Genomic DNA, 14,800 nt, shown 5'->3' with positions numbered 1-14,800 from the left:
TTTGTGGGACTTACCCTGAACTGTATGGTTTAACTCAACCTTCTTGGTTCCAGTGACCATAAGACAGAAGTATCATCCTGCTCCCATTCTCTAGATGCCTTCATCTACATAAGGATAATTCAAGTTCCTGAGTAGAGGATTATCGGGGTTAAGCTTGTTTTGAGGCAAAAAGGAACAGTGAGGGAGAATGCCAAAGCAAGCCTTTCTCTCTTGTTCCTCAAGCTTGCTAACTCTGGGTTTCAGCCCAGGAAGACAAAAGTTTTCCCACCCAGGCCAGCCCCTTCCTACCAGGATCCCTGTGGGGCTGGCAAGTTTCTTCTCTCTTCTCCCAACCAGAAAGTCTTACAGCCAGCCAGCCAGCCAGGAAACACCTGCCAAAGCCAACCCATTCGTTAAGGCTCTGCTGGAAGCTGCCGCCATGAAGAGACTCTCCCTTCCTAGTTTGCTTTGGCACAACCCAAGCTCTACTAAGCTTAAGACCTTTCTCTCAAGGAACATAGCCTCCACTCAGCTTTTAGAGGCTCGAAGCCTGCAATACTTCCTTGCCTCAAGTCCTTGGTGGCAGCTTCTTTACTCCCCATGGTCACAGCTCCAATTCCTCCTCAGACCCTGGTCTTAGCTTCTGATATCCCTGTGTCCTTTATGATGCCTTGCAGAGAAATTAGGAATTCAATAAATCCATATTCAGAGCACAGTTATAGCAGGACATTGGTCAATAAATGATGGATTGATTAATATAAGTGTGTGGTCACTCCATACATACCACTATTCATTTCTCTGTGCACCCGAGCAGGGAGATTACGTGGTCTTAAAACTCAGCAGTTCTTATGCTTTCCCCTTCCAGCTAAGAACCAAAAGGCTGAGGGAAGAGGGACGAGTTTAAAATTGTGGTAAGGGTTTATAATTTTCCTAGATTTTGGCTGTGATGTGTCTTCAGAACTTGGAGTGCCTAGCTCTCTTGAGTCCTGAGATAATGGTCTTGGGCTTGTCCAAGAACTCATGAGTACTATCTCTGGACACTGCTGCTACTGATTTCCAAGCCACTTAAAAAAAAGAAAACTCGTTTCCCTGCTTCCCTCACTTTTACTTGGACTATAGAGCAGTCTCCTCAGCTAACCTGAGACTGTGAACCACTTACTTGGTGGCAACACAGTGGAACAGGGTGGGGCAAACACAAGGGAGGAAAAGAGGAGGAGTTACTGACTTAGTCACACACTTTGAGCCAATGGAATATCACATTGGTGGGGATATATGTGCTGTATATAGACTTATTTTTAAAAGAAGAATGTCAGAATCTAGCAAACCTAACTTTACTAAGGCAGAGATGCCAAGCTGGTAATGTGAATTTCTAAATAGGCAAAAGGAAAACTTCCAAACAAAACAAGACAAAACAAAACACAAACAAACCAACAAACCTAAAAACCACTGTGAAATCAGGGAAACCTGGGAACTTTGAGACTTTATGAGGAATGGACAGGAAACTGGCATGTGAGGGCTTTTCTTTAAATGGTTCCTCTAGCTTGGGGTACACCTTCTATCAGACTAGGGTATCCAGAAAAGTTCCTGGCCTGTCAATAAGATGGAAAAAGGCTTTTCTGAGACCTGTTGTGAAGCCCCTTCACACCATTCCATTAGTACTGCACTATTCAGAAAAAGTAGCAGTACCCCTCCAAAATGACTTCAGTCAAACCAAATCCACTTCAGCTTGCCTGTCTGTTTACATTTGCTTCTAAGTGTGGGACTAACTCGACTCACACCTTGAAGTCTGCACATAACTCTGAGCCAAATGTTTGCCTCACATAGGGAATAGCAAGCTTTTCCTTGGAAAGTATGAGCTCCATTTAAACCTGAAGCCGGCTTCTGAATGCCTGGCCCTGGGGGAAGCCCACCACTGAGCAAGCAGAAGCTTGATGTCTCCGTAACCTGGCACTGTTACATAAGGCACTGCATGAGATATGAGTCAGGGCCCTGAGGCTGGCATAGGCTCAGCCCAGTTTGGAAAGTGAGGTTAAACAGCAATGTAGGAGAGGTGCTAAGGGGCTAAGCTACAATGCAGCCACTGGATCCACATTCCCTCTCACTTCTCACTCCCTTTTCCTCAAGGATAGTTGGAGCCAATTTCTGGTCTATACAGCTTAGAAAAGTGGAATCTCCACCAGACTCCTACATTGCAAGCAGCTGTTCACCATCCTTTCTGAAGAGAAGACAAAAAAAATGTATATTGAATACTCACAGCTATTTTATGAGCAAATTCTTCCTTTTAGGAAGGTCACTACAATACTTTGTTAAAGGCAGGGGACTGATTTCAGGCTTGATCTATCTAAAAAATGTTATTCCCAAGAAAGGGAGGCAATAACATGCTCTGATCATTACTGAACATTACCTTGCTTTCTCTTGGACTAGTGTTTGCACACTGGGAAACTTCTCATTTCGTCTTTTGTGTTGGTTGGAACTTTACACCTCTTACAGCATTTCTAAAAGTTCAATAGCTACTTTGGGGATGATTTCTAGCCAGAAGGTACAAGTGAACTTACCTTGCCTGCTGATAAAATCATCCCCTTCCTAGCCTAACGTTTGCAAAAGCTTTCTTTCTTCTCCTAGTTTATCCCTACTCCAACTCCTTAATTCAGCATGGATGGCAGTAACTTCCAGAAGCCATTTTTGCAGTCTGACCCCTCACTGGAAGGAAGTTAGTAAAGTTGGGTTCTAACCTTCAGTTCTTTGTGGGGCTCCCACTAACCTATGTGATTCCATGGAGAAATTCCAAAGCTCTGGCAGAAAATGAAGCCCTAACCCTTGCCCCATTATTGCAGGCATTGGGACGGTAGAGTATGTCCTGAGTCATCATTACTCTCTTCATCTAAAAAGGAAACTTCATCTTTCTGACCCTTGTGGTCATGGAATGCTCTCCCTTGAGTACACTGAGCACACAACGTGCCCCTCCAAATGAGCCCAAGCTTTGGCCTCTTTCAGCACACTGGTTTCTCAAGGGCTCAAAAGACTATTGCATGACACCAACCAATTTGTTATGTAAACTCAGCTAGCCATGGCAGATTACAGCTTTGCAGTTATCTTGAGGGATGGCTTACATAAGAGGAGAAAGTTCAGGTAGGAACAGATTCACAATGAGCAAACACAGTCCAATGGCTACCACCACATACAAACATAGACGACCTCATCCCTCTGAAGCAATTCACAGTTGGGGGCTAGTATTTTGCTGTGCTTCATCATTCAGGTGGCCCAGAGACCCTGGAAACCTTGGCCAGACATATCCATCTCCATTTATTTAGATGTCTTGGCCTTCAGGAGTGAGTGTGGAAAGAAGCCAACACTACCTGGAATTGAGAGCTTGCCAGTTTATCTGGAAGTAAAAATATAAGCAAGGGTGTTAACTACCTCTTCAGACAGGGAGGGAAAATAAGGTCACCCTGGAAAGAGTTATCTTCTAAGGTATGGGCTCACATAGGTCCTCTCCAGACTAAACTGACAAGAAAATAAAATCAATGCCCCATTCTGAACCTCTTTAAGAGCTGAACCTTCCACGAACACTTCTTATGCTCTCTTGTTGCTTAGTGCCCCACATTGTAGCACCTCACCTAACCTGGTCTTTTGTGAATCCAGCACTGTCTCTCCACTTTGATTCTGTAAACTTGGCTTTTCTGTGTTACATTCTCATGGAATTCTACTTTCTATGAACTATTACTGTGTCCCCAGAGATGAGAAACAATTCCACACAAGGAAATAAATGACAAATAATGGCTCTAAATGGTCAAATTTTTTGATGAAAAATAGGTGAAGAATGCCATTCCCAGGTATATACCCCAAATAATTGCAGACAGTTACTGGAGCACGAGCTTGTATAGTACTCACAGCAGCATTCCTCACAATGGCCACACAAAATAGAAGCAATCCATGTCTCTTGATAGACGAATGCATAAACAAAATGCGCTACAGCAATAAAATGGAATATTTTTCAGTCATAAAAAGAAGTGAAGTACTATTACATGTTACAACATAGATAAATCTTGAAAACGTGAGTGAAAGAAGATGAATGCAAAGGATCATATATTGCACAATTCCACTTATATGAAATAGCAAGAATAGGCAAATCTATAGAGAAAGAAAGTACCAGGTTATCAAAAGCTGGAGAGATGAGAGAATGGGATGTAACCACTTATTTAGAACAATGGCTAAAATGGTAAATTTTAACAAATATTGAACCACTATACACATAAAATACATGTGTATGCACACCCATATCATATATATATATATAATCACAGACCTACTCAGGTAATGGTGGGGGGTAGCAGGGCACTAAGCTTACTCATCAGCATATGGACTGGCCTCAATATACTAGCCTGCCAGCACATGCAATTCACATCTGTTCCTTGGCAAAATGACAAGGTTTTTGTTTTTGTTTTTGTTTTTTTTGTATAGTAGGGGTTCTCATGAGGTATCCAAACCCTGAATGTTGAGTTTTCAAATGCATTTGTATTTTTAATGGAGGTTGTCACTTAATCCAAGAGTGCCTAATCTTTGTCAGACTACTAGACACTTGGGAAATAGTTAATTTACTTTGGGCTAAGGAAGAACTTTCGAAGCATGGTACCAAAAACAAAAATCACAAAGGCAAAGAATGACAGGCTTAACCACATAGAAACTCAAAACCTCTCTATGACAAAGAATTCTGTCCTTGAAATCAAGTGGTAAATTAATTGACAAAGGGTTGCAATCACAGGGTTCAGGGTTTCTCACAGTGCAGTCTACATGCCAGTGATGTTTTGAGAGGGGAGTTTCAGACAGTACAAGGACAGAGTTGAATTTTAAATATTATGAAAATTTTCTTTAAAAAACCCAACCTGATCTCTAAAATCTAACTCCTCCTTCATGCTAGTGTACAACAGCTCATCAAGCTATAGAAATATTTCATATTATTTTCTGAAATTTTGTGTAAGAACCTTTTGGAGGCAGGTCAGCTTACAGGTAGGATCCTAGAAAAAATTTTGGAGCTTAAGAGAATTAAGACTCAGAGTATTTGAGATGATACTGAGAAGATATGCTCTGGGCCCAAAGGTTGATTTAGTCAGGTGTGGTGGCTCATAACTGTAATCCCAGCACTTGAAGGGCAGAGTTAGAAGGATTACCTTGTGTTAAAGACAAACTTGGGCTATACTGAGTTCCAGGCCAGCCAAGATCAGTCTGAGGTCCAAGCCATCTTGGTCTGTAGTATGAAACTTTATCTCAAAACAAAAAATCTTACAAGTAAAACTGAGGTTATAAAAACAGCAATCATAAAAACAGAATATTGCCAGTTACCATGTCAGTTTTCTAGACCTTAAAAGTCAGGTAATTAAACTCACACAAACTTTTAATTTAAGAAGTTCGTTTTTTAAAACACTGCATTAAAATGAAAAATTCAGCTAATTTCCCAGTGTAGTCTACTTTCCTCCTAAACTTTCTAGTATTCAGAAGCATAGTCGAATAAATGAAGTTAAGTCTAATAGTGTGACCAACCATCCCAGTTTCCCTGAAACTATCCCAGTTTGATTATCAGAGTCCTGTGTCCCATAGAATAGTTGGACATTTTTACCATTTGCAAAGGTTCTGGAATCAGTTTTCTTTGCTTCATTTGTATGTATGTATGTTTGTTTTTCCAGACAGGGTTTTTCTGTGCAGTGTTGCTGTCCTGGAACTCATTCTGGACCAGGCTGGCCTGGAACTCAAGAGATCTGCCTGCCTCTGCCTCCTGAGTGCTAGGATTAAAGATTAAGCACCTCTTTAATTTTAGCTTTGTTTTTTATTTATATATTTGTTCGTTTATTTGATTTTAGTTTTTTTGAAATAATTCTTTCATCAGAGACATCCAATAGACTCCAGAATGTATGATCTCAGTTGGAGTTTTGATATTGCTCTTTATGTGAGACATAGGGCAAGTTACTTAAAATTTCCAAGAATAATTTCCTTTAAAAAAAAAAGATTTCTTTATTTTATGTATGTGAGTATACTGTCACTGTCTTCAGACACACCAAAAGAGGGCATCAGATTTCATTACAGATGGTTGTGAGCCACCATGTGGTTGCTGAGAATTGAACTCAAGACCTTTTTTAACCACTGAACCATCTCTCTAGCCCTTCCTTCTTTTAAAAATGAAAAGCAAGCAGGGCCTGGTGGCTTTAATCCCAGCACCCAAAAGACAGAGGCAGGTGGAACATTTTTTAGTTTGAAGCCAGCCTAGTCTATGAAGTGAGTTCCAGAACAGCCAGAGCTGTTACACAGAGAAAGCCTGTCTCAAACAAAAACAAAAATGGGTGTAATAGCAGTTTTTTTGCGTGGCTATAAATAATAAATGAGACTCTACTGACGCTACTCTCGGTATACACTATAAATGAACAAGAATTGGTAGCTAAGTCCTCGACGGTTATTGGTTATACTACAGAAGGTTCAAGGTTTGCTGTTGAAAATACATTTCTTTTCCCAATAGTCTAGAGGTATATAGCAAAAGTCTGCAGAGTCATTCTTGCCGATTTCTATATGGACAAACACTCCATCTGAACTTCTACCATACTATTAGTTACCACATGGGATTAAAACTGAAAAAGAGCCCATGCCTTTAATCCCAGCACTCGGGAGGCAGAGGCAGGTGGATTTCTGAGTTCGAGGCCAGACTGGGCTACAGAGTGAGTTTCAGGGCAGCCAGGACTATACAGAGAAACCCTGTCTCGAACCCCCCCCCCAAAAAAAAAGAAAGAAAAAGAAAATTCCACATTTAAACACTAGTAAGGCTTTTCTATGATTAAAGATGTGGGGTTGAAGAGATGGTTCAGTAGTTACGAGTTCTTGGTGTTCTTGCAGAGGATCGGAGTTTGGTTCCTAGCACCCACATCAGGAAGCTCACAACTACCTGTAACTCAACAGGTTCTGATATTCTCTTCTGGCTTCCACGAGTATCTGCACAACTGCGTGAACGTGTGCATGTGCGCACACCCCTCAACAAAAATGTAAAAACATTTAAAAAATGCAAGTTGTCACATCTTTACCTCTGAGTATACCAACAATGAAGTAGTTATTTGTAATCACCAGAACAAAGCATCTGCACTGAATACTGGCTGCATAAGTAGAGGCCCAGAAGAAGCCAAGCCTATAAAACCCAACTCTACCCTCAGATTGCCTACATGCTTTCTTCCAAGAAAATCAAGGCCTAAGCTGGAAGATAGGGACAGATCAAAACAGATTAACAAATATAAATCAAGAATATGACATGTCTTCTTCCCAAGAATGCTGGAGGCCTTGAAATAGCAGAACAGGCTACAAGACAAGGGGCTGGAAGATTGGCTTCTCCAATAGATGTGGCCTTGAAAATTTAAAATGGGAAACACACTCAATCAGGGACCTGAAATGTCTTTTTGTGAATTGGAATAGGAATAAAAATTATGGCTGGATTATATTGGTAGAAACCCATGGAATCAAACAAAGCAACAAAGGAAATGTTCATATAGCAGGCTGTTCAACCTAGACATTGGAGAAGGACTATAGCCAGCAATAACAGTCTTCTAGTTTGCAAAGAACATGCCATTGTAGCCTTGCAGTTTGCAAAGAACATGTGCAAAGCTTAGACTGAATTTTGGATCTCCAATACCAACTAAGGAAAGAGTGGTGTGTCCTGCTGTAATTATTATTATGTCACTCCCTTCTGTCAGTGAAGCCTGGTAGCCTTCTAGCTTGTTCTGAGAGAGTAGCATAACATACTGAGTTGTTCTGATCACAGGAGTCATTGGGAGGTGCATACCCCCTAGTTTGTTCTCTTCCCTTATACAGTGCCTTTAATATTCCTATTAAGTAACATTTCTAGGCTTTGTCAAGAACCAGGTATCCGAAACTGAAGTTGATGACTAAAGGTCTTTCAAGAAACCCAAACAATCAGGATACTCCAGAGGTGTGACACAATGCGAACTCTTCTGCAAAACTCAGCTTCCCACTTCACTCACTTAGGTTAGATCCTCCTAAGGCCTAGAAACTGAAATCATCCTCTCGCTCCACCAAAAGTCTTAGGAGTTCCTGCTTTCCCAGTTAGAAGCAAATGCAAAGGTTTTCTCCAGGTTTCTCCCCTCTCCCCCACCTTTGCCACTTCCCAACTGAGCTGTGCCAGCAAGCAGATCATTCCACACCCATTAAGGATTGTGCTTTACACGATTTCAGTGTCTGTGGGCTGAATACACTTGTAGTAATATTTTACCAAAAAGGAAAATTTTCTTGAAACCTGTTCTATCTATTGCTTGGCTTTATTTTAGGCCATGGAATAGTTTGATGTCTATCATGAAGTACATGAAAAATGCTTCAATGGTACTGACTATGCCTCAGAGATATATCTCGATATAACATTAAGCCTTGCTTGTCCCCACCAGGAAATCAACGGGGCTGGAGTGAGGAAAGTGGATTTGTCTGGGAGACACTCTTGATAGTTAAGAAGAGTGCCTCCTGCATGTCTGGATAGCCTTTTACAATGTCCTATTTGAGTTTCACTGCCATGCACGTGATGAATGAGTGCTCAGCATTTCCCATCACATTGGGCACACTACCTGCCCAGGACCTAGAATCTGAGAGATAGAATGCACTGTTCAGGGAGCACTGAGGTCACATAACTTGCTCAGGATCATCCAAAAAGATAGAAGCATAACTTGCACTACCACCCAGGTCTCCCACAGCAGGGATGTCGCTCTTACATAACTGGTGTCATTAAGCAAGAAAAAAAAAAATCCACCCCAACATGCACACACACACATGCAGACACATGCTCGTATGCATGCATATACATGATCGAGCTTGTGTACACACACGTACACACACACACACAGTCTCAAAGAACATAAAACCCATAGGATTTCCTGAAGTTCTTGCCCCTAAATTATCTGAGGAGTTCTAAGTCACTAATACCAGAGTATCTCATTGTTGGGGATAACAGTAGTTGCCCTGAGCATTTCCACTGTGCTTATTTCCTCCCCTTTTCCCATTCTTGCCTTCAGTTTCCAGAAAATCTGAAACACACTCCAACACACAGGCTACATGGAGATGGATTCATCCACTCTCCTGCCATTCAGAGGTCTTTTTCTGGGGTTGCTTTGCATTTGCATTCAGAATGAAAGGCCATAATCTAGATTAGGTGGGCTCCTTCCTACCTTGAGTCTCACAGGTTCCTGACTTTGTCCCCCATCCCTCTCCCCTGATCAACCCCCATCAGAAGCCTGATTTGTGAACAACTGACTAGTCAATTGCCAGTACCACTGAATAACTTGAAGTTACTTCCAGTCCTTCTAGTTTCAGTCCCACTGAGTTGGGTGGAACTCAAATTCCAAGATAAGCCCATGGCAGAACTGTCTGAAAGACTACAGAAAATGTAGGGTGCACGTACAGCTACTTCCAACCCATATGGAGTCATCCCATCTTGTGGGCCCGAGGGTTTGCAAGCCTTTCCAGGCTCCATTCAAAAAACACACTTACAGATGCTAGAATGCTGTGAGCTCTGGTAGGCTCTAGCTAGCCAAGAGGTCTCCTATTCATGACAGCCTAGGAGCCGCCCCCCCCTCCGTGTCCCCTGGGAATTTGCTGGTGTGTCTCCCCCCCACACCCCGTCAGAGGAAAAGATCCTGCAGGGCCACTTTCGAGGCCCTTCTGGCTAGCCACCCACCTGTGGAAGAAAAGTAGAATGGAGAGCATGGTCTGGTCTATGTTGCGGTTGCAGATGCCCTCATTGATCAGGTAGCAGGGGTCGCGCACCACGGGCTCCATGGAATCCTGGCGCATTATGTTGTTCAGCTTGTCAGTGTTGAGGTTCTCGAAGACGAGCTTCTCCTGCAGCTGCCGAAAGTTGCTCACGAAGGGGCTGCCCGGGCTCTCCCCGCTCTTCTCCTTCTGGAGCTCGCAGCGGTTGGCCAGGTCGAGGCAGCAGTTGCAGCAGTCGAGGCCGACAGGTGAGCGGCACTCGGTCTTGGGCTGGGCCATCTTCTCCGGCTTGGAGGCAGTGGCGGCGGCGGCGGCAGCGGCAGCGGCGGCCTGCTCAGGGAGGTCGGGGGCGGCCGGCAGGTGCGCACCTGCGGAGCTAGCCTTTTGGGACTCCAGGGTGCCCGGAAAAACAAGCTGCGGACAAAGTTGGAGAAATTAGCGCCTTAAAAAAAAAAGAAGAAGAAGAAGAAAAGAAAGAAAGAAAGAAAAAAAGCCGTGCCCGCCGCGGGTCGGCTCGGCCCCCTTCTGGTTGGAGCGCTCGGGGTGCGAATAGAAACAGCTGGACAAACAGCTCCCAGCGGCTCCTGCGGGCTCACTTCCTCCTCCTCCTCCTCCCCCTGCTCGGGCAGCCGCGGCGGCCCCCCTCTCCCCCGTCCCCTCCCCCGGAGGATCCCCGTGCGTCTCCCCCCACCACGCCACCCCCTACCCCGAACGCACTCCCAACTTTCCCAAGTGCGCGCGCGTGGCTCCGGCCGGACCTGCGTGCGAGGCGGCAGGAAGGGCGGGCGGGCGGGCGGGCGGCCAGGGAGCGAGAGAGCCGCAGCGCGCGCTCCCTTCGGCGGCCGCGGCGGCCCCGCTTCTCCCGGCTCGCGGGGTTCCGCGGCTCGAGCGGTGGCCGCGGCCCGTAGCGGCAGCGGCGGCGGCGGCGGCGGCGGCGGCGGCCCAAGGGCGAGCGTGTGAGCTAGCCGCGAGCCCAGGAGTCCGCGCCGGGGCCGTGACAGCATGTAAATGAGCCCCGAGGGGCAGGCGGAGGACGCGCTGCCCCCGCCGCCGCCGCCGCCGCCTCCTCTGCCACTCGCCGCCGCCTCCCCGGCCTGAGCTTGAGGGGGCCCCCTGGCGCGCGGAGTTCTCCTCCCTCCGCTCCCCACACCGCCCGCCCGCCGGCCGCTCACTCGCACGCCCGTGCTCCTGAGGAGCCCGCCTCAAGCGGCTCCCCCGCGACGCGCGCCTCAGCAGCGCTGGGTGGCTTTGGCGCTCACCGCCTGAATGGCCGGGACGTCCAGGAGCGCGCGCCTCCCGCTGTCGTCTGGTGTCCCCCGCGGAGCCGCTCGCTCCTCTCCTGTCTGGTCCTGACCGGCCGGCCGGCGGCAGTTATCTGTCCGCCCGTCTCCCCGCCCCCCACCGCGCCTGAGACTCACGCAGCGCCCCCGCCCCCTCACCGCACGGGGTCTCGAGGGCTCTCCCGAGTGGGCCAAAGGTCGCCGCCCGGGCCGCTGCCGCCACAGCTCGCTGAGGGGGGTGTCCCCCCTGAGCGCCGGCGGTCGCGGCCCTGCCGGGAGCCACCGAGTCAGCGGGCGGCCGTCCGAGAGCGGCCCTTTAAACCGCCGCCCGCCCCGCCACGCCACGCAGCCCGGCTTTTTCTTTCTTTTTTTCTTTTTTTTTTCTTTTTTTCTTTTTCTTTTTGGGAAGCGCCAAGAGACCTAAGTGTCGCGGCCTCGGCGGTGGCTGTGGCGGCGGCGGCGCCACCCCCCAGAAAGTGCCAGAAAACACAAGCACCTGAGAAATGCCCCAACTCCAAACTCCCGAGACCCGAGTCCCCAACGGCCCGAGCCCCGCTCCTCCTCACTTGTCACCTCCGCCCCCTCGTCTTGAGCTCCGTCTCGCTCCCCGCCCCGGGTCTCAGCGCCGAGTCCCCTTCGACGCCATCACTCCGGGGCCCCCCGCTGTCCGCGCTGCGGGCTCCCCCGGGCCTTGCCCCTCCTCCCTCGCCGCGCGTCTCCCGCTCTTCCCGCTATTTTGGGCACCGGGCGTCTTTTTCTAAGTTTCCTCCCACGTTGGGCCGGGTCGCTCCTTACTTTCCCCCACCTCGTCCCCTTCCCGTGTGTCCCCGCGCCCCTCCATTTCTGGCCGGCCCTCGCCTCCATTTCTCCGTTCGCGCCTTGACCCCCTCCCCTCTTATTTCCTTCCCTGATTTCTCTCCCCGCACCTCACCTCAGCGCCCCTTTTTCTCCTCACTCAGCTTGGCTGCTCTCCCCATGCGCCCCGACCCCAGAAAGCCGTTCTCCCGCGTCCCAAAGCCCCCTACCTGCCACTTCAGGTAAGCCGGCTCCGTCGACCCCTCGAGAGAGACTTGCCCAGCAGCCCGCACGCACGCAGAGTGAGAAGGGGAGTGATGCGTCTGTCCCGTAATGGCGGCGGAGGGATCTGGGAGAATAAACCCGGGGCGGAGGTATAGTGAAAGGGCACATATAGGGGCCAGTCTGGTGCCCTGGGGTGATGCCCCTGCTGTCTGAGCTGCGGGGACACGCAAGGTGACCATGTAAGGCAGCTTTTTAGAATGTCTCAGAACTTAGAATATGTCGAATGCGGAGCATTTGAGCAGTTTTTGAGTCTTGGACAAATCAAAACCCGTTCACAATATTCAGGGTTTTTTTGGATATAAAACCCAAATAAATTTCTATTTATTCCTACTCCCTTACAACCCCCCTCCGCCCCCTTCATTCACTTCATTCAAGAACCCAGGGCATTTGAAATACAGCAGTATATGCTGCCATCTTCTGCCCAAAACCTGAACTATTTTCTGTTCCCCTGTAAGGTTCCGCCGCTCAGTGGGACACTACAGGTGCCTCCTGGTGGAAGAATCCACTGGGACTCAAAGCCAGGCCAAGAGTTGCTCAGTTTTAAGAAAGCTGAAGTTCCAGTTGCTTCAACTCTGGTAAATGTGACTTAAATACGTTTGAAATTTCCTAGCCTACGGTGGCGGAGCGCACCCCAAGATCCCAGCTATTCGCAAAGCGGAAGCAGGCTTGTTAGTGTCAGGCCAGGCTGAACTAAACAGTGAGATTGTCTCAAAAAACACAAGCCGCATGAAATGAGCCTTCAAGACACCCCTGAAATTAATTAGGAGCAAAGTGCAGCCAACTAATTCCTGTTCCCCACTCTTTGCAACTGTTACATGAGGCCCAAACTATGGGTAACTGGGGAAGGCAGTACTCTGTGCTATAGTGGCTAGAGACCCCAAATCGTGCTGTTTCTCCAGTTCCTGAGAGGATCCCAAGGCCCAGGATGAAAGAGGATTGTGGCTATTGCGTAAAACACTATAACAGAGTATATATATATACATCCCCATAGACTATGAAACTTCTATTTTTTTCTCTTAAAAGCCCATCACGTCATTTTTCTTGTATTTCCTTCTTCTTTTTAAAAAAAATGTTCTTGGATAAAAGCCAGAGGAGGTAATAGAATATAAAATTTCATCTGCATTGTGTAGATTTATAGCCTTCTGAATTGTTTTTTAATTACAGTGTTTATTATTTTCCTTCTTGTTTATAATTATTTTATGTTAACTCTTATAATAAAATATATTAGTTCCATAAATGTTTATTTGCATTTTGGGAACAGCTAGACCTTTTGCCTCTATGTTTGCCTGAGCCCTCTTATCTTTGTGTAACCTTGGGATGAGGCCCTGGTGGAAGTATTTTCTTCTTGACATTTGGCACCATTAAATTCAAGATTTTTGTCCCCTTGACATTTCCCTGTTGTGTAGTCCTTGCTCTCAAGCAGTATTGTTAATAATTCGGGACAGATTTGCACAACATATCAAGGCTGATCAAGAGCAAATAAAGTTGGGACACAGAAAAATCTAAATAGTACAGAGATAGAGTTCAGAGAGCTGCCATTTCTGTGCATACAAGTCCAGCCTGTGTTGACAGACTGCATCCCTCTGTGAGGGAAGGCTGCCTGGACAGGGCCTCCTGGGCTCGCCTCTGTGAAGCCTTGCTTTACTGTCATACACTGTAGTGGATGGAGAGATTCCAAGCAAATGCTCTTGCATAGATTCAGAATGCAGGAACCTGGGGCACTAGCAGACAAAGATGGTGGCTTTTTGGGTGGGGCAAAAAAGAAACACATCTACTTCTTAGAGTAATTCAACAGCCATTTACTGTACACGTGTTCTGTGCCAGGTCCAGGGTTAACGGAAATTCAGAGAAAAATAAGATACACTCCAAAGCTCCTGCCACGAATTCCTAATCTAGTTGGGAAAAGAGACATACAGACAAACAACATACTACACGTCAAGCTGAGCCTGAAACCCCAGGGTTTTGAGAGACTAAGGCAGGAGGATCACAGGTACATGAGTCATTCTCTCTGTCGTATGACTGCACAGGCATGTGTGTTAAGGGTTGAGGATAGAGTTCAATGGTGGAGTACTTGGCTAACATGAAAAAAGCTCTAGGTCCAATTGAGCACCTTAAAAAAATCCAAGAAATAAAACCCAAGCTTACCACTACAAATGGTAAGAGGTAGACACTTACTGATTTGTGGGCAGGCAAAAGTATGTGCTAGAGAAGGTGGAGGAGGGTTTACTTGGGAATGGAAGGACAGTCCACACATTCTCCTTGGTTGAATTACAGTATGGATACATCTTTTTAAAAGGCATTTTTATTAGATATTTTCTTCGTTTACATTTCAAATGCTATCCCCAAAGCCCCCTATACTGCCCCCCCCCGCCCCCGACCTGCTTCCCAACTCACCCACTCCTGCTTCCTGGCCCTGACATTCCCCTGCACTGGGCATATGATCCTGGCAACTACAGAAGTGGATGTTCATAGTCATCTTTTGGATGGAACACAGGGCCCCCTAATGAAGGAGCTAGAGAAAGTACCCAAGGAGCTAAAGGGGTCTGCAACCCTATAGGAGGAACAACAGTATGAACTAATCAGTACCCCCCAGCTGTGTCTCTAGTATAGATACATCTTAATGAATCCACCATGAGCTGAAAATATCATAAGTAAAAAAAAAAAAATGAAATTGCTCTGTGTAGTTCATTGAGCACCAGAGTTTAGCAACACAAGAGTCC

The 14,800-nt window shown here is 46.6% G+C and overlaps 1 protein-coding gene across 5 annotated transcripts in view; it reads right to left on the bottom strand.

Moving 5' to 3' along the window:
* Tsc22d3 (TSC22 domain family member 3) overlaps nucleotides 1–12,097 on the bottom strand; it is a 60,998-nt gene extending 48,901 nt beyond the window's left edge. Inside the window, exons 1-2 of one of the 5 annotated variants that reach the window (XM_021153842.2) lie at nucleotides 12,026–12,097; nucleotides 9,686–10,134 (exon numbers count right to left, since the gene is read on the bottom strand). In XM_021153842.2, the coding sequence (XP_021009501.1) occupies nucleotides 9,686–9,999 (314 nt within the window). In that variant the 5' untranslated portion in view covers nucleotides 10,000–10,134; nucleotides 12,026–12,097. Of the gene's footprint in view, nucleotides 1–9,685; nucleotides 10,135–10,437; nucleotides 10,635–10,892; nucleotides 10,910–10,979; nucleotides 11,081–12,025 lie in introns of those variants that run through there. The other 4 variants (XM_021153845.2, XM_085838001.1, XM_021153846.3 and 1 more) reach the window with 4 other exon arrangements.
* Between the last annotated feature and the right edge of the window lie 2,703 nt (nucleotides 12,098–14,800).

Source organism: Mus caroli, unplaced genomic scaffold (assembly GCF_978045245.1).
Source record: "Mus caroli unplaced genomic scaffold, Mus_caroli_1 scaffold_5, whole genome shotgun sequence".
NCBI lineage: Eukaryota > Metazoa > Chordata > Mammalia > Rodentia > Muridae > Mus > Mus caroli.
The sequence above is the reverse complement of the archived record's forward strand: the minus strand, read 5'-3'. Positions and strand labels throughout refer to the sequence as shown.